Source organism: Momordica charantia (assembly GCF_013281855.1).
Source record: "Momordica charantia cultivar OHB3-1 chromosome 4 unlocalized genomic scaffold, Mcharantia_2.0 BLBB01000004.1, whole genome shotgun sequence".
Lineage (NCBI taxonomy): Eukaryota > Viridiplantae > Streptophyta > Magnoliopsida > Cucurbitales > Cucurbitaceae > Momordica > Momordica charantia.
This window is the reverse complement of record NW_028275162.1, coordinates 4,147,235-4,166,320: the sequence shown is the minus strand read 5'-3', so window position 1 is coordinate 4,166,320 and position 19,086 is coordinate 4,147,235. Positions and strand designations below refer to the sequence as shown.

At 35.1% G+C, this 19,086-nt stretch overlaps 3 protein-coding genes across 7 annotated transcripts; 1 reads left to right on the top strand and 2 right to left on the bottom strand.

The window, feature by feature from the left end:
- Positions 1-3,106: 3,106 nt before the first annotated feature.
- LPAT5 (lysophosphatidyl acyltransferase 5) lies at positions 3,107-6,496 on the top strand. 5 transcript variants are annotated; one of them, XM_088123177.1, is made up of 6 exons: positions 3,107-3,266; positions 3,629-3,810; positions 3,919-3,998; positions 4,563-5,204; positions 5,477-5,607; positions 5,930-6,496. In XM_088123177.1, the coding sequence occupies exons 4-6, from the start codon at positions 4,633-4,635 to the stop codon at positions 6,349-6,351; spliced, it is 1,125 nt and encodes a 374-aa protein (XP_087979303.1). In that variant the 5' UTR covers positions 3,107-3,266; positions 3,629-3,810; positions 3,919-3,998; positions 4,563-4,632; the 3' UTR covers positions 6,352-6,496. The 5 variants fall into 5 exon arrangements, with proteins under 5 accessions (XP_087979303.1, XP_087979304.1, XP_022136204.1 ...); XM_088123178.1 differs by having other exon boundaries at positions 3,629-3,841; XM_022280512.2 differs by lacking the exon at positions 3,919-3,998.
- Positions 6,497-7,959: 1,463 nt separating this feature from the next.
- Positions 7,960-9,913, bottom strand: LOC111008046 (UPF0496 protein At4g34320). Its single transcript, XM_022280643.2, has one exon. The coding sequence runs from the start codon at positions 9,320-9,322 to the stop codon at positions 8,183-8,185; it is 1,140 nt and encodes a 379-aa protein (XP_022136335.1). The 5' UTR covers positions 9,323-9,913; the 3' UTR covers positions 7,960-8,182.
- Positions 9,914-12,585: 2,672 nt separating this feature from the next.
- LOC111007596 (adenylate isopentenyltransferase 5, chloroplastic-like) lies at positions 12,586-16,034 on the bottom strand. Its single transcript, XM_022280009.2, has 4 exons — positions 15,841-16,034; positions 15,523-15,754; positions 14,077-14,528; positions 12,586-13,170 (listed from the first exon to the last, which is right to left on the bottom strand). Exons 1-4 carry the CDS (start codon positions 15,930-15,932, stop codon positions 12,693-12,695), a joined length of 1,254 nt encoding a protein of 417 aa, XP_022135701.1. The 5' UTR covers positions 15,933-16,034; the 3' UTR covers positions 12,586-12,692.
- Positions 16,035-19,086: the final 3,052 nt, after the last annotated feature.

The window sequence follows — 19,086 nt, the reverse complement described above, 5'->3', positions numbered from 1 at the left end:
AATTTTTTTCCCATAACTCAACCAGCAGTCATATTTGCATTTTAAGTGGGAAAACTAATGAAGTTGTTTTGGAAAAATCTCAATAGCCAAGGGCTTTAAAATGAAACTTTTTAAATGACAAGGTATAATTGAAGCATATCCTAAAGTTTATGGATATAAATGAAACCTTTAATCTTTCGCCCACGTACCACTATTTTACAAGTCACCACAATGTCACTTTTTCATCTTCACTTTTAACATAAAATCGACGGAAAGTTAGTCTTGAAACAAATTTAAAGTTTAAAGGTAAAAATAAAACATTTGAAACTTTAGGGGTATTATTGAAATTTACCAAATATATATATTTTAACCTAAATGTTAGTTTTATGTACACTTTTTAGGATCGGAGATTGAAGCAATAGATAATCCATAATTTTTGTTCATGAACTTTATTTAAAATTCAGTAAGTTATGTGACGTAGTCTCAAATATTACAATGGTAAACAATAACAATAGCAATCTAGTGAAAAGAATTTTGAACACCATTGATATGCATACGGTTTATATATTTTGATACAAAATCAATTAAATCACAAATGTTTCCATAAATTTTCAATATTGTATTTACTCGATACACGAAGTTAAAAAAATCATAATAAATTCTTAAACTTTTGATATGTTAATAAATTAAAAAAAAACATATAATAGATCCTAAAAACTAATAGATTTTTAAACTTAAAAAAATATATAATGGATTTTGAGTATTTATTGTACATAAAAGGGTTTATTAAATGCAAAATTGGAAGCTACGAAACTTATTGTATATTTTTATAAAGTTAGAAAGCGTATTAAAATTTTCTATCTAAATATTGTAGAAATATAATTAAATTTTAAATGATAAATCAAAATTTATTATTTTATAATAATTATATAGATTTTTATGCAATAAACTGTTTTTAAAATAACATGTTTTTGTATTCTAAAAAAATAAAAAAAACATGTTTTTTGTATTATATTTAAATTAGACCACTGGAATTTTTTAAAATTAAAAGACGGTTATTCCTTCTAAAAAAATTGCACTCAATTCAAGTTATCTAAGACTCGAATTAACGCCTTTGTAATGAAAAAAAAAATAAATTAAAAAACGGTTATTCCTTCTGAAAAATTGCACTCAATTCAAGTTATCTAAGACTCGAATTAACGCCTTTGTAATGAAAAAAATAATAATAAAATAACACGTGGACCGAAACAAATAATACTCAAATGAGATGTAATTATATTTTTCTTTACTAAAAAATAAAAAACAAGAAATAAGAACGTTACGAAACCAATCTTAAAATTAAATATTGAACACAACATATATATTAATAATGTTTTTCAAAGTTGAGGCTTTCAGGGGATTAAGTCTGATATGCTCCTGAATTGAACCTACGGCCTTAATAAACATAATTAAGAAAGACCTTGGTGCAGAAATGGTGCATAAAAAAAAATATGTGGTGCTAGCAAGTGGGCAACGTATATATGTAGGTCGCCATTTTAATGGTGCTTAATTATGCATTATTTAAGTTAATAAGTTTGGTTGTCAAAAATATTTTTGAAACAAGTTATTTTAGTACAAATATATTGGGGAGGGGATTCGAACTTACAATCTCTTGATTGAAGGTATATGTTTTGGTTGAAACAAGTTTTAAAAATAGTAATATTAAAAAAAATCACATTAAAATTATTTTTTAATACAATAATATGTTAGACGACGATCGAACTTACGACCTTTAAGTGGGAGATATATGAATGAGTTGCTATTTATATTTGTAGCTATAATTTTTCTTCCACGAAAATTTCTTCCATTTGTGTGGAGAAAAATATAGGTTCCCTTTATAGTGTATAGTTTTCTTAATTAGTTATGGAAGGTAAGCATCAAACTCATTTCAACAACCTGTCAATTCAATAATTGTGGAATAAATGTACATATTTTACATGATTTTTATGTGCGATTCTTTAAACATCAACTGGTGGTCCAACACGTTGGCTTGACTAATAAATTATAAGTAGAATCTTGCACTGGTATGATACTCGATCATATACACTTCGAAGTTTAAGTTAATAAGCTCGTGCCGAGCCAAACTTAATTAAGTAACATTCAAGAGATTACACACCTTTTAGAATGTGTGAGTTTGTCTTTTATAGAAGAGGAACATTGAAAATCGTGGCGCTATTGTAATGACCACCATAACTATCATTCAATGAGTTTTTCGTCGGCTACTGTAGGATCCTCTTGTAGCAAAATTTTGTCGAATATCAGTGAATTTTTCATCGATCAATCCATACAGGAGTCAAGCTGAGCTCTGCTTTTTCGGTGCAGGACCCTTCCTCATCATCCTCGTCATGTCCAAGCTGGGGCTCAAACACACATGGGAGGGGCTAGTATTTTGCATTTGATTTTACCACTTTCTTACTTTTCAATTTACATTTGCCAACAATAATTTTTTTATTTTATCCTAACATTTCATGAGTTAGCGCCGGTCCTTTTTGTGACTTATCATTTAAACTTCAACTTATCACCCATATGAAGTTACTCACCTTTCTAAAATTATTCTATCTTCATATTGTATCAAAGAGGGTTTAAAACTCGACACTGCTCAATTATTTTTATTCATCCAATCACGATCCTCACGAATTGTCTATATAACATGTCAATGATAGAACCATAAAATGTTCATTCCCATTTCTAAGGGCCTAAAATCTTAATTAAAAAGATATATCAATATTTTTCATTGACTCGATTATCAACTTGTAATCAATATCTTATTCAACTTTTGTTAGAAAAAGTAATGGTTAAACAAGATTGAGATGAACCAAACACTACACGATGTAAAATTGAATCCTATCAGATTGGAAGCAAATTAAAAAAATTTCCCTTCCAAACTAAACAATGCGAAGGTAATAAAATTGGCTTCGAATTCTCACACTTATCGGTGATGAAAACAAAACAAAATTCCCCAATTTGTACCCGTAACAAACGACGAAGCAACACATTGGAAATGGTAAGGTGGCAAGATCGTAATTTCAACCTCTCCATTGTCCTTTTACGTATATTCACTCCCATCAACCTGGCAACCAGCGTTCCAAAGAAATCAGCGAGTACCGGAGCACCAACAATAAATCCTCCATCCAAGAAAAATTAAAAAAGGAAAAAATCTGGAACACTGTGTCCGCCCAGAAATTAACTTCGCGTCGCTGTTCAACCGAAGATCACCGTCGAATCCTGAAGCTATCAATGCGTTTGAGGTTACGCACTTTTTCCTTTTTCTTCTCCATTTCAGTAGTCTCTGTTTGGTTGCCGAGAAAATGCCCGCGAATACTGTAGAAAATCTAGCACGATGTGTATCGCGTCTCACTGTCCCGAACCTACTGGAACACATGCATTTGTTCGAGTGGTTTTTGCCGTTTTTTTTTTGTTCGGTGTTGTGATGTATCATGTCACGTGGTGATTTGATTTGATTGCCTGACTTCGCAAGCGAACATGATTTGAACTAATTATTTCTTTGTCCAAGTCTGATTTGTATCCATTGCTTTGATATGTGTTGTATAGGTATCAAGCTTTTGTTCTGTCAGTGGTTTTCAATTTATGCTCGATTATCTGTGGACAGGGGGAGAGTTTAAGCTGGAATGGCACGTTTCATCGGAGCGGTTGATCAGGCACATTGTGTTCTATATACATGATTCGAGTATATTCGGATTTCTGGAAGTCTCTTTAAGCCGTGTGGTCATATTGGATGCTATTGGTTGAAAAGTATAGGCTGTGGACTTGTGATCGATCAAGGAACAAAAGGTGAAGTTCATATCTTAGCAAGCATTAGCATGTAAGATATTTGCTTCGTAATTGTAGTATTATTATATTATATTATATTCACTTCATTGATTTTAGTCTTTTTCTCAGAGGATTGTTGCTATAGCAGTGTAGCCACTGCATGGGTGAATGTTTGCTTTAAATGGTGTTATTTACTCTCACGACGGTAGGTAAGACAAGTAACACTAATAACGAGATAGAGGGAAAATGTGGAAGGTTATTCATTTAATTTATTGTTCCCAGTTGTTTGGATTTCTTTCTCTGCTGAAACCTGAATTTCAATCTACTAATCAGTAACCGCTACAGATTTAGCAACTTTCATCAGTTTTTTAAGTTTTAAAGGAAATGTGGAAGAGTAATTCAATGGACGAAAGAAGCTAAAACTTTAAAAGACCAAATTACTTTACCAGGAGAAATAATGAAGAGTGAATCAGGAAATCCTCTCGGTGTTCATTCCTCCTTCCTATTCAATTCTTGATCTTGTATAATTTTTGTAGATGCACTTTCTATTCTAGAGTAATTGCCTACATCTTTAGTTTCATAACAGAGCATTTTACAGGAACCAATCTGTAGCTAAATAATTCTACATTTGGACCATATCACTATCATAAACCATAACTTAATTGCGTCACACACTACTTTGCTGACAAGCAAGAAGTTCATCTCATATTATAGATTTTGTCAATGAGATACCCCTTCATGTCCTAATCATTCTGTGTTGCCTTCTTAACCAGGCGACCCACCCATCACCGTTGACAGTGCATGTACGTATGTGCTGGATATTGTGAATGATTCTGAGAGGGTATGGAAGTTTTTAAGCCTCTAGTCAAGGATGTTGAAACCAGGCATCACGCCTTAACTCCAGCTAGGCTTCTCAGGGGTCTGTTGTGCTTGCTGGTGCTTATTTTAACAGCATTTATGATGTTAATATACTATGGTTTTATCAGTGCCATTATTGTGCGAGTATTCAGCATACATTATAGCCGGAAAGCCACTTCCTTCTTCTTCGGTTCTTGGTTAGCTTTGTGGCCATTCCTATTTGAGAAGATTAACAAAACAAAAGTTATTTTTTCTGGAGAAATGGTCCCGGCAAAGGAACGTGTCTTGCTTATTGCAAACCATAGAACTGAAGTTGATTGGATGTACCTGTGGGATCTTGCAATGCGAAAGGGACAACTAGGATACATAAAGTATATACTCAAGAGCAGTTTGATGAAACTACCTGTATTTGGCTGGGGATTTCACATATTAGAGTTCATCTCTGTGGAAAGGAAATGGGAGGCTGATGAATCAACAATGCGCCAAATGCTTTCAACTTTTAAGGACTATCATGATCCCTTATGGCTTGCTCTTTTCCCTGAAGGCACTGATTTCACGTAATCACTCGATATCTCTGTTCCATTTCTCTTCCTTGCTTGAAAGAATAGCTCTATTACAATATTTACATATGAGAAAATCAACAATTCCTAGAAAAATTCTCTCCAACATTAACTTAGTTACAATTCCGATATGTAATGGTACTTCCAATGGATATCTTCTATCTGTATTTGGTGCTTAGCATGTTCCATCATTCAAGCCTTACTTTCTTTTTTAAATCTGATGAAGACTGTCTAACAAGCTTCATGTCACTCTTTTCCATTTTGTGTAGTGAACAGAAGTGCATTCGAAGCCAAAAGTATGCAGCCGAAAATGGTTTGCCTATATTAAGAAATGTTTTGCTTCCCAAAACAAAGGGTTTCCATGCATGCGTACAGGATTTGAGGAAATGTCTGGATGCAGGTAGTATCCGTCTTCTGCCTCTTCCTGCTTAAAATGTTTCTTCTATTTGCTTCCCTAGTTTACAGTTTTGAAGTGGTTGAATTCAACATGGTTGCTAAAATTAGATACCCCAAAGGCCCAAAGGAACTGATTGTTGTTATGGTCCTTGGGCTACATTACTAGATTCAAAAAAATGGAAACAGAAGAGATGTTAGGTTGTCACCATTTCTGAGGGAAACGAATAGCTCTTTAACTATTCTTTTTCTTTTTGACAAGAAACGAAACTTTGCCTATTCTTGCTTGACGTGTAGAAAATCTGAAGACTTTCATTTCTTTCGTGTAGTTTACGATGTAACCATCGGCTACAAACATCGATGCCCCTCTTTAATGGACAATGTCTTTGGATTGGAACCCTCTGAAGTTCATATACACATCCAACGCATTCCCCTCAACAACATTCCAACTACAGAAAATGAAGTTACCAATTGGCTGATGGATTCATTCAGTGTGAAGGACCAATTACTTGAAAATTTTAGTTCTCAAGGCCATTTTCCCAATGAAGGAACTGAAGGGGATCTCTCAACCATCAAGTGCTTCGTTAGCATCATCACAGTGATGGTCCTAATCACCATATCTACTTACTTGACATTTTTTTCGTCCATCTGGTTCAAAATCTATGTATCCTTGGCCTGCTCCTACCTGGCATTTGCGACCCGGTTCAACATTCGACCAATGCCAATTTTCAGCCACCGGAAATCTTCTTGAAACTGTATCCTTGGCATGTGTACTGTTCCAAAATATCTTACTAACTATATGGACCTATCGATCAAATATTGTAATATCAAAAGATATTCTCTTCAATTTAGCAAGTATGTGGAATATAAGAGTTGTGGACCTCTCTTTTTTGCTATTAGGAATAATAGTTCTGCTACCATATCCCTATTCCACATGGTTTACGAGTTTGGGAGTGGAGCACGAATTTATCCCATTTCCAAAAATTAAATTTTATTTAAGAGGGAGTTTGAGATATAATGTAACGACAATTGGTTAAGAGATCTGCCTTCAATCAAAAGGTCGTGAGTTGAGTCTGCACTTCCATATATTATACTAAAAAGAGATAGACTTTGAGAATATTATTTTTAAATGAAATGCTTTGTCTATGGGTACTTTCAAGGAAAAAATACCAATTAAATGTTCCTTTAAAGTTAATACTTCTAGCCTTAGGATCTTGTAGATATTTGGATTCAGCTACACGTGCTTGTGCGCTTCTTGTTCAACCATTTTGTCCATGCACCCGTTGAAGATTCGGTAACTTAAACGGCCATGACACATACAATCATACTCAATTTAATGGAATGGTTTGATCTTAAAGGGCTTGGTGGGGAGAGGGCGGTAACATGAGAGAATCAAGAGATTTGAATCGATGACTTGTACCTGACTATGAAGTTACATTACCACTGCGTTAAAAAGTCCTATTTGATTCAATTTTTGAACGGTTTCCCTGTGAGGGTATATAGGGTAAAAATTTTGGTATTTGAATGTTTTTTGCATTAATATGATTTGACCCTTTTGGTATGAATAATTTATCGGGCAACTTAACCCAATACCTTATGGCATGAGCTACCAACAACCATGCATGCACCACTTGTGTTCACGTTCCCGAAGGCACTCCTTATAAGAAGAGGTAGAAACAATATCTCAAGCCCGTATTCGATTGGTTCTCATCCTTTAAAGAATATCATCCATCTTCAGAAGGATCTTAGCTAAGGTGGCTCCCGTGCAGCTCTTACCAATGAGGAATTCTTTTTCATCTAAAATTGAAGTTATTATTATTATTTTGACGAATGAGTATGAGATTTGAACCCAATTTTTACTATTGAAGGTTCAAAACTCGTATTTATTTGTTCTAAAAAAGAGCTAAACAGATTGTTTCATAATTTTATTAAGTTTGGAGTGTGAAGTTTGAATTTTTGTGATGTGTATTTGAATTGTACAAACTAATAGGTTATCCAAACTTAAATAAAATAATACGTTTTTTGTTTTGTTTTTGTTTTTTTAGTACAAAATGTGGGGATGAAGTTCGAACTCACGATCTCTTAAATAAATAATACGTATTTAATTAATGTCTGATTTCTAGATTTATGATTTATAAAACAAAAACCAAGTTTCTTAAGTAGAGTTAAGGTAGCTTATGAAATTAACTGCAGATAAACAAATTCACGTACTGATGACCAAACGTAGAGTATACTTCTTTAAACCATGCCTTGCCTAAAAGAGATACAATATTTGTCTTTTTTCTCAAAGATGGCCAGAATCAGTTAAAAAGGGTCTGCAAAACCCCAGTTTAGAAGCCAAACTGAAGCATACCAGATGTGAAGCGAATACTGTCCAATTCAAAAACTTAACAAACAAATAATACACCTTGAAGCATAAAATTCCGAATCAATAATCCAACACCCAATATTTTTCAAGTCTAAAATGAAATAATCTATTGGATTCATCATAAAAAATCCATACAAATTCACCAAAAACAACCAATAGTTAGCACCAGAACAGAGCAGTTTGAAGAAAACACACTCTGTTTTTCTTTTTCTTTTCAGTGGTTAGGATGTTTTATGATCCTCTGAAGAACCACCGTCCTCGCCCTCCTTATATCTCGGCTGCAGGTATCAGCCTGTACTCCCAAATCCTCCACATTATTCATGAACTTCCCCAGCTTCTTCTTCATCTCCTCCACCCCAAGCTTCACAGCTTCCTCTTCAATGGCGAAGTCCGCCTTCTGGAACAGGGATTCTATCTCCACTGTCAGTTTATCAATCAGCACTCTAATGTTGTCCATGTCTTTAATGGCTACATAAGTCCCCACTTGCATTGAGCTTATCACCTCTTTCTGTCCCCTCAGAGCAGCCTCATAGTTCCTCCATAGTGAGTCTATCCATTTCCCCATCGATCCCACCGGAATCGACGAAGCAGCTGCCATTGCTGCCGCAACTGGTGGAGCTGCCATGGCTGCTGCCACAACAGAGCATATCAACACAGTGGCAAAAGTGGCTACAAAGATTATGCTGGACACCTTCCTCCAGGTGTTCATACACTTGATTTTCTTGTCAAGCTTGTTCTTTCTAATTTGAAGTTTCTCAAGCATTCCAATCTGTTGCCGGTAAACAGAGTGGAATATTTTGAAGAATTCCTCTGTAAAAGGGTCACCAGAGGCCTTGAAATTCTTCAACTCTTGTAGAGTTTTGACATACCCGTTATTCCATCCTCCCACCTCTGTTTCCTCCTCGAACTGTTGAATCGCCATTAATATCAGAAGATGGCTATCACGAGCTCGTTTTAGACACTTCTCCAATTCAGTGCAGAAATCCAAAGACTGTAAACTATTCTCAAAGTACTCCTCAACCAGTTCAAACAGTTCCTGATTCTTCCATATATCTTGCTTGCAGGCCAAGATTACCTTCACAACTTCCTGATTCATTTCTAACAAACACTCTGTGATTTCTTTAAGAGAATCGAAGGATAGGGCACGAACCTCGACGCCGACGGCGATGGTGTTGATGGCTTGGTGGGTGCGAGCTTGGAGGGTGGAATCAAACGATTGTAGATCAGCATCAGCTTTACAGGCCGCCTCGTAGGAGCTGAGCTCTGTTGTGAAAGCCAAATTGGTGGCAAAATTCATGGATGAAGCTGATGAAGTTCCCGTGGGAGAAGTCTTCTTGCTCAAATGGGCTCCCATGGCGTCAAATTCTCCTGCAACCAAACCAATCCTCGAATTCTTCGCAACCTGCGCTCTGTTCTCCCTGTAAATGAACAAATCTAGGACAAACCTTGGAGTCAAATTTGCAGAAGAAAATGCAGAAACAGGGGAAATCTTTAAGAGGGTTTTGAAAAGGATGGACAAGAAACAAGACCCAGAAAGGAGTGGAGAAAGGAAAGCGATTCGGAGAGAGAAAATGGTGAATAAATAGTGAATGAGGGAGGGGTTAAGCTTAAATAGGAGGAAGAAGCTTGAAGAGAATAAAAAAGGGTGTTTGGCAGAAAAGAAAATTGTGGACGGTATTTTGTCTCAGAGATATGGGGAATTAGCTTGCACGCTTCAGAGAAATCAGAAGTATTGGCTTAGCTTAGGATAACGCGGAAACTGATTCTCTTTCTCTCTCTCTCTGTGTACACGGAAAGTGTTTCTTAGCAACTTAACACTTCAAAGTTTAAACACAGAAGAGAGAATTGAGAGCCAAGAAAAAAAGAAATATGAAGAGAAAGAAGAGGGGGTGGCAGAAGCTTCAGCTTAAAGATGGAGTAGCATAGAAAATATGGGGAAATTGGAAGGGAAAGAGAGGCTAAAGAGAGGTGGTCATTATTGTGGATATAGGAGAGTCTTTGTTTGGGCCCCACTGTGGACTCTTTTCTGGTGGGACAATGATGGTGTATTTGAAATACTATTTTGGTTCATCTACTCTGTAGGTTCGGTTAATTTTGATATTTATATTTTTAACTTCGGTTAATTTTAATCTCAAAATGTTTGTTTTGGTTCATGTACTTCTATAAAATGACTAGTTTGGTCTTTTTTTTAATAAGATTTTAATACAAATTCTATACCCAATGAAAACTTTTAGTGTGATATTGTGCTGGAATTGTGATAAAAAAAGTATGAGATAAAATAAAATGAATGGACAAAAATAATCATTTTTTAAAGTATAGAGACCAAAACATTGTTTTGGAAGTACAATGACAAAAATGAATCAAAGTTGAAAGTAGAGGGATCAAAATGAATATTCTGAAAGTAGAGTAACCAAAATGAACCAAAAAATATTTTCAAATTGTTTTGGTCCCTGTACTTTTCAAAATGAACCATCACCTTTTGAAAGTAGAAAATTCTTGTACTTTTTAAAAATGACCATTTTTTGCCTTTAATTTTATTTTTAATCTCGTTTTTCTATCACAATTTCAACACACACTTAATGTATTTACTGAAATGCAACCATGATTCTAAATTAAACAATTTTCTTTATGTGTAGAATTTATTTTAAAATTTTGCAAATAGGGACCATAACGATCACTTTTTAAAAGTATAGAACCAAAATGAATATTTTGGACAGTATCAGGACCAAAATGAATATTATAAAAGTATAAATATCAAAATGAACCAAAGCTCAAATTACATCGATGAAAATTGTATTTTAACCTTTTAAAAATATATATGTTATGCTTTATTTGATTTGTTTTTCTCAATTTTTACAATGTTTGATCATAAAAAAGCAAAAGAGAATTATCATTTAAAAAGAAAGAGAATGTATTTCAAAAAAAAAGAAAAAAGAAAGAGAATGGTTATTATGTAATTAAAAGGGAAAGGAAGGGGTAGATTGTGTAGCGAGAGGGCTTGTAAAAAGGCGATGAAGGAGACGGCCGAAGAAGCGAAAAATGGTAATTGGTTTTTATTTTGTTTCAGTCGCTTTCCTTACACGTCAACGCGTGGGCACGTGCAAAATTGGGAAACTCCGTTTTCCCGATAACGGCAAACCTGAATGTCGGGGAGATGTTAACGTCATCCGTCACCTGGATATTACATCACTCCAACCATACGTGTCAACTCAACTAAGGCCTTCTTTGATTTATGCATAATGAATGTGGCCTATTGCCAAATATACTATTTAACCTTTTTTTTTTCTAATATTTTCTTTTAAAAATTTTCAATTTTAAATCTATAAAGAGTACTTGTTTGGTCCCTAAGTTTCAAAATTTTTCATTTTACCCCTAAGTTTTTTGAATTAGGTTTAAATAGTTTATCCATTAAGTTACGTCTACAATGAGAAGATGATAATTAGGTTTATGTGACAAATCCGAGTTACTAGATCCCAATTTTAGGGTCATCACGTAACACTCTTCGATGGATAAACATCACAATCCTAAAATATCTCGGTGTTATTTCATTTAATTGCGTTACACCAAAATCTTTTCTTTGGATATAACACCAATGATAGGGTTTAAGACAGTAAAATGGAGTTTCATTTAATTGTGTCACACCAAAATCTTATTTTTATTTATTTTTTTTTTTTTACAACATGTAAGGTGAGAATTTGAGCTCTCAACCGGGAGAGGGGGAATTAAGAATATCTTGACGTGCGATAGTTGCAAATATGTGTTTAGTAAAATTAGTAAAATTGCAACACTTTCAAATATAGCAATTTTTTTTTTTAAAGAATGAAGGTCCAATTTTAAAATGATAATTTACCTATTGCTCCCTACAGACCAACACGAGGTCACCCAACCGAAGATTAGTTCTTACGATTGAGTTACCAAAAAGGAAGGTACACATTGTTAGTATAAGTAGTAACTATAATTTCTTTTAAGTTTTCTTAACCATATTATGTTACGCTTTATGTTATATATTTTAGAGAATAATCTTAATTAGTTTTAGAAATCTAGAAAGAAATTTGACTGTAGACTCTATAGTTGGTTGGGGTCTATGGTCGATGCGGGTTGTTCTAAAACTAATAGGTATTTTGGGGCGGGTCGTGTCAGTTTGTTTCAGAGTAGGTTGAGAAGTTGGCGTAACTAGGTCTCAAGGGACACAGGGAAATGCTGGGGCGATTTGGGCCAAATCCTGGACTTGGGAGCATTGCCTTTTTGGTTTTCCTAGAAAGTAATTGTTGTTGCAAGTTTGATCTTGAGAAAGTTTACTGATTTTTTAGTTCATGTGACGCCCGAGTTAGATAAGAGGGGTACATAAATGAACCGATACCATATCCGAATGAGAGGGATCCTGAGACTATAGAAGTATGGTTAAGAAAGTTTAAAACAAATGATAGTTACTACCTATACTAACAAGGTGCACCTTATTTTTCGGTAACTCAATCGTAAGAACTCCAAAGTTAAGTGTGCTTGACTTGGAGCAATCTTATTAATTTTCTAGACAACTAGATAGATCTTATAGGATTTCAATGGATTAAGAACGAATTAAAATGTCCTGAATTCGAATACTAGCTCGATTCTACTAGGGCTCAAAGCTGTAGCTGTGATTTCAAATTCAAGTAAAGTTGTGAAGGCAAACACAAGACCGAATACGATCACATTGGGGGCTCAAAGCTGTAGCTGTGATTTCAAATTCAAGTAAAGTTGCGAAGGGTTCTTTGTAACCGCCAATCACGAATTGGGTTCTCGATTGCTTTGGAAGAAATTTTCTGTTCATGGTCTTCGTTGAGGAAATCGCCGACGATTGCCAAGCTCGGTTTTAGAACCACATTCATCCACTCATCGACAGCGTCTTCTCCGCTCTTTTCGAACACCGTGGTCGCGTCAATCCTGTGAAGTCCCCAACCGCGCTCGTCTCGGAGTCGATGAATTTTCCTCAACTGACGGAGCGCGAGTTTGCAGGTATTGTCCTTAATTTCTTGAATCGCCGATTTTAGCAAATCTTCCTTGTACGCTTCCTCGTTCTGCTCTGCTCTAAAGTAAGCATCCATCTCTGGAACGCCAATCGCGCGCCGAATTCCGAGGCTGTAGTTGGCGCCAGGAACGAACATCTCTCGGACCTCCTCCACAAGCCCTACCTCCACCATCCGATCCACACGCTTTGCGATGTACCTGTCAGATAACATAATGATAATTGAACTATAATTAGATTTGAATTATATTTAGATTATATTATATTATTTGAATTAGATTTCTTATTTCTAATTAGAAAATATAATAGTATAAATAGATTATTAAGCTTGTATTTCCATTTAAATAAAATCGCTGCAGAAATACTGTTGCAACATTTATTATTATTACTATTTTTTTTCAGCAGTTTTGAAAGTGGTGCAAGACTTTATAAAATAACAATGATTTCTAGCAACACATGATATAATTGTAGCACTTTTTTTTGCAACAATTTTTTAAATATTTTAATTCTATATTCAATTGCAGCAATTTACTAATGTTTATAAATCGCTACAAAGATATCTATAGCAACAATTATTTTGCAACATTTTTATTAATCGTGGTAAGACAGTATATTGCAGCAACATTGCAATAGGTCAACACAAATGCAGAGATTTTGCTACAACACTTTTAAAAATCGTTGCAATTGTATATTGTAGTAGTTTATTCGTAAAAATTTTAAACCCGCTGCAAGATTTTAAAAAACTCTTCAATTATATGCCCATTAATTGGAAGCAATTTTTGTGATTGTTGTAAGGTTTTGTATATAATTATAGCGGTTTAATAATGACATTTTAAAATATAATACGGCAAATTTTAAAATTTCGTAGCATAAACCAATAATATATAACGTTTTTAGTATTTACTAATTACTTTCTTTATTATGATATAAACAAATTTTAATATGATATTTAGTTTTCCTAGCATAGTTTAATTTTATTTTCAATTTTACAAATACTTTTTTTTATAGCTCATTTATGATAAATGTTGCGATAAAAATGAGAGGGAAAAAATTTATTTTATCTTTATTCTCTCTATTTTCTCTCGTCATATGAAAGTTAACAGTACCTGTACAAAACCGGAAGTGAAACGTTGATCCAAACGAAGCAGCAATCGAATCGCGACCGAAAATTCGTGATCGGATTATCGACCAACGCCTCGATGTAGTTGTTCGATCCTCCGACGACGATTGGAAGCCGTCGGCGTCCGATGATCTCCGCGATTGTTTCCTCGAGGCGGCGGCAGAACTCTCCGGCAGTCAAATCGGCGTCGGGATCGTCGATGATGCCGAGGAGATGGTGAGGCACGCCGAGGCGATCGGATTCGGCGATCTTATTGGTGACGATGTCGAGGCCTCTGTAGAACTGAATCTTGTCGGAGTTGATGATCTCCGACGATAAGAAAGTGGCCAAGTCGACGGCGAGTTTGGATTTTCCGGTGGCGGTGCAGCCCATTACGAACACGATTTTGTGCTTATAACCACTCACATACTCAACGCTGTCATTTTCCTTCATCTTCACCTTAAATATTACATAAAGGCTAAAATAACAATCCAAATTAAAAAATAAATATAAGGGAAAATTAATTATTAATTACTAATTATCCAAAGGATAGTTATGAACTTATAATAATCTCAATAATCCATCAAGCCCAGTGGCTCAAGTGATGAGAGGCAGGTACCACAAGGGAGGGGAATTCTTAAAAGCAAAATTGGGACACAATCCTCCCTATGCTTGGAGAAGTACATGGTGGGGGCGGGATCTATTCAGGAGGGGATATCGATGGAAAATTGGAAATGATTTAAGCGTGGCGGCTGCTGAAGATCCTTGGCTGCCTAGGGAGAATAACTACAAGCCTATTCTTGTTCGTGGAGCTGTCAGGGAGGAGCATGTAGATGCTCTCATTCGAAGCGCTGGAGGGTGGAACGAAAGCTTGATTAGGAATTCTTTTCTAGAGGAGGAGGTTGAGGTCATTTTAAATATTCCTCTTTCGGTGCGCAATCAACATGATGAAGTTATATGGGGGCCAGATAAGAAAGGGAAGTTCAGCGTTAAAAGTGCTTATAGATTGGGTGTTCACTTGGCTTCCGCTGATGAGGTCCAAACCTCAAATTCAGAGGAAGAAGCTAAGAAATGGAAGAAATTTTGGAGAACATCAGTGTCTTCAAAACTCAAGATTTGTTGCTGGCGAATTTACAACGACATCATTCCTGAGTCATCCACACATTTTTTCTGGAACTGCAGGTTTGTAAGGGATATCTGGACTCTCTATTTAAATTCTAATATGTGTGATTTTTGGTTGAACAGGCACGGATGGTGCTCCAAGGATTTTTGCGACTGGATGTGGTCACAGGTTAGTGAGCGGGGACGAGTTACAAAAATCGCAACTAATCTTATGGAAATTGTGGGGTACAGGAACATGATATATCATAGTAAAGAGAATCCCAACATCCAGACGTTAATTGAGGAAATTGAAATTGTTCTACGGAATCACAATCTGAAGTGAGAGACAAACCTGGTCAAGCGGGATAGGCGAAGCGCAGTTGAAGGGAACAGTTGGACCACACCACCCCACCATAGATGGAAATTGAACACGAACACTACCTGGATGGACTCCCTGAATCGTGGTGGCATTGGCTGGATTCTTCGTGACTCTAATGGTTCGTTGATTTCGGCTGGGTGTAGGCTTGTGTATCACAGATGTCAAATCAAGGTTTAGGCAATGGCTGTGGTTGAAGGTCTGAAATCTATCAACAAGGAAGAAAGGTTAGAAACCATTGTTGAGTCGGACTGCCTTGAACTAGTTAATCTGCTGAAAGGGGTGGATTCCGACCTAACTGAGATTAGCTTTTCCATCGACGAAGCTTTGGATCTACAAGAGGTCATGAAGATGTGCTCACAGTTTGGCAAAGCAAGCCTGCACATCGACTTTTTCCGGAAGTTAGGGGGGTGTTCTGGACTGTCGTGGCTTTCTTCCTTGATGGAAGATGATGTTCGTGCGTGCTAATTTTTTTGGTTTTTGATATTTCTGTCTAAAAAAAACAAATAATCTCAATAATTTTTTTTTACAAAATTATAATGTAAAATGATTAACATATATAACTTAAAAAAAAAAAAGAGCACACATTATAAAGATTCTATTTTGTTACTTTGCATGAGGTTAATTTGAAAATCAAATAATTTCATTAATATATATATAATTTAAAATTAGATATGATTTAATTTTATGAGTTCAAAGTAAAATAACATTTACCTTTTTTTTTTCCATTTTGAATATAGCTAATTTGAAAATGTATGAATTATTTCTAGTAGTTTTGACGTGATAGTTGCAAATTAAAATTTTTTTAATTTTAATATTAATAAATCTAAAATAAAGTGATATTTTTATCATAAAATCACTTATTAAAAAAATTAAACATGTATTTTGAACTATTGTTTTTTAAATATAGATAAATGAAGCTAATTAAATTTTTTTTTTAAAGAAAAATGGGCTGTTTGGGTAGAAATTAGAATAGAGTGGGTTTGAAATCATATTTTAGGGTTTCTAGACATAGTTATTCCATTCGACTATTCAATAAGTCCTTATAATTTATTCACATAGAGTAGCTAGAGAGTAAAAACAAGTCAAATTAGTTGTGCAACTCAAAAGAGAAAATTAGGTTCATAATCCACGAGATTAGTCGTGGTGTGCGTCAGCGAGCTTGAACATAGCTGACACACACATAAATATAAAAGAAAAAAATCACGAGAACTTATTTAATAATGGGGAGACCACGCATAATATAACAAGAAAATTAAGTTTAGTTATATATCATGAGAAAACTTGTTTGTTTCGAAATAAAAAAAAAGTTAAAATATTAGTTTGGTCCTACTTTCCGCTTTGTTTCATTTTAGGTCTTTATACTTTTCAACCTTAGTTCCCTATATTCTTTTAAAAAGTGACAATCGTCCCTTCATTTTGTTTTCTAATCACATTTTTCTACGACAACTTCAATACAACACTACACTCAATATATTTCTAACTTTACAAAGAGTTTTCATTAGGTATAGAATTCGTGTTAAAATTTTGAAAATAAAGATCAAAATAAACACTTTTTAAAAGTACAATAACTAAAACGAAGAATTTGAAAGTACAAGAACTAAAATGAACATGTTGAAAATACATAGACTAAGTACAGTAACCAAAATGAATCGAAAACTCAAATTATAGAGACCGAACAAGTACTTTATCGAAATAGAAAAACAAACTCACCACCTGTGTTGGAGATATGATAGAGAGATGAGAGATCTCTTAGGCAAGCCGATGGATGAAAAATGCATCACCACCAAGCCCACTATATATAACAACAATCCCAAAAAAATCCCACTCTATTTTCTGAAACAAGAGGCAAAAACGCATCAAAATTTCAACCAACAAGAAATCAAAACGCACAAAAAAATTTAATTTGCAGTTATCCCTAACATATATAATTATATATTATATAACACAAAAAGACTGATTTATCTGATATATTTCTTAACATATATAATCTCCTTCATTTTTTCTCCCTAATTCACTGAACCATTTTGTCTCAAGATTCTTGGTTACCATACATTTCACCTCCTGTATATGGTAATAAAATAAATAGAAACCTTGTAGAGTTGCCATGTATATGCTTTCATATTAAGTATTAAACTTATTCATTTCCATGATAAATTATGATATATAAATATATAAATATGTCACTTCGTCGTTTCTTCGTTTACAAATTGACATAAATAAAAGACGTATGCAACATAGTTTATTAAAGTAATGAAGAAAATTGTATATTTAGACTTTCATTGAAATCGGTAGTTTAAGTCAGGTTTCAATTACCTTAAAAAAAAAGAATTATTTCAATTTTGGTTATTATAATGTTGGTTTGAAAATACGTCCATTTCGGTAGTTTGGAACCACAAAGGAAATGGAAAGTATATAGATTTTATTGTTATATGTCGACTCGATGGTTGATGATAGTTTACTTAACATGCGTTTCATTGTGTTGGAATGCAAGGGACGAAAAAATCGTCAAAATTAAGTGTTATGTTTTTTAAATAGTTCATAAATAATAATTAGTTATATTTTTTAAAAAGTCTGAAAGGTAGGATTTCACATGATGGGGCTCGGTATGGCCACAGGCCGGTTCCCAAGGTTAGAGTATTCCCTATTAGAAACCTACTCAAATCAGAACAAAACTAGTAGATTCTCTTTCGCTTATCGACCGATCGGCTTTCATTGTTGTAACCTTCGCATTTCCTGTTGAGATCCCAAGTCTCCAAGTGGGCCTTCTTGGCCACCCGCGACCTTGGCTTTTTAGAGAATCCCGCTCCTGTGTCGTGGGACTTGTAGCTTCCACCGGGTGGGTTTGTTTATCCTTCTAGTTTAGAGTGTATCGGGTGGGTTTGTTTATCCTTCCAATTTCAAGTGTCTTCTTGGATAGTTATAGCGGCCCATAGGCGCAAGATGTACCTTGTGGGGGGGGGGGGGGTGGTCCAGTGGCCGTTTAGTCCATGGTTCATTAGATGGTCGGTGCAAGGCCAAAAATTTGAACACATTGATTCCGCTCGTTCCTGTCCTTCGCTCCAGGGCCTGTCCTTCGGTGTGGTCAGTACTCCATACTGTCGGGCAGCTTATCGTTAAAGTTCCATAAGCTGGAGTTTGTCGCTTGCTGATCTTAATGACAACTTCATCATCTTCGAACTTGATCTTTGAAGCTAGAGTGGCCAAAGAATCAGCATGTGATTGGTTGACGTGTTAACATGGGTTAATTCCACATCAATTTCATTACACAGCTTCAGCACAAGGAACTGATAAAGTGCTAGGGAAATCTTCTTCAGTGCGAGTGTCCCATCTGTCTATCTGTCGAACCGCCAAATTTGAGTCACCAACCACTATGAACTTCTTGATCTTACGTCATCCGTTACATATCTTTGGTAGTGAGGGAACTCCTCTAATTTTAGCTTGATGAGCTACTTGAGTTTCCGAAAAACGCATAAACCCCGAAATTTTCGTAAAAGAAAAGAGGAACGAGTGCCAAAGGACTTGAGTGACTCGCCCTAA

Bases quoted from the DNA above. Each gene is read 5' to 3' on its own strand.
- LPAT5 (XM_022280512.2), top strand. From the start codon at position 4,633: ATGGAAGTTTTTAAGCCTCTAGTCAAGGATGTTGAAACCAGGCATCAC. The intron at 5,205-5,476 runs GTAATCACTCGA...CATTTTGTGTAG, and splicing joins CCTGAAGGCACTGATTTCAC to TGAACAGAAGTGCATTCGAA. The intron at 5,608-5,929 runs GTAGTATCCGTC...TCTTTCGTGTAG, and splicing joins GAGGAAATGTCTGGATGCAG to TTTACGATGTAACCATCGGC.
- LOC111008046 (XM_022280643.2), bottom strand. From the start codon at position 9,322: ATGGGAGCCCATTTGAGCAAGAAGACTTCTCCCACGGGAACTTCATCA.
- LOC111007596 (XM_022280009.2), bottom strand. From the start codon at position 15,932: ATGTGCAGGCTTGCTTTGCCAAACTGTGAGCACATCTTCATGACCTCT. The intron at 14,529-15,522 runs GTTTGTCTCTCA...GTAATATTTAAG, and splicing joins CGCCTATCCCGCTTGACCAG to GTGAAGATGAAGGAAAATGA. The intron at 13,171-14,076 runs GTACTGTTAACT...GTTATCTGACAG, and splicing joins TCACTTCCGGTTTTGTACAG to GTACATCGCAAAGCGTGTGG.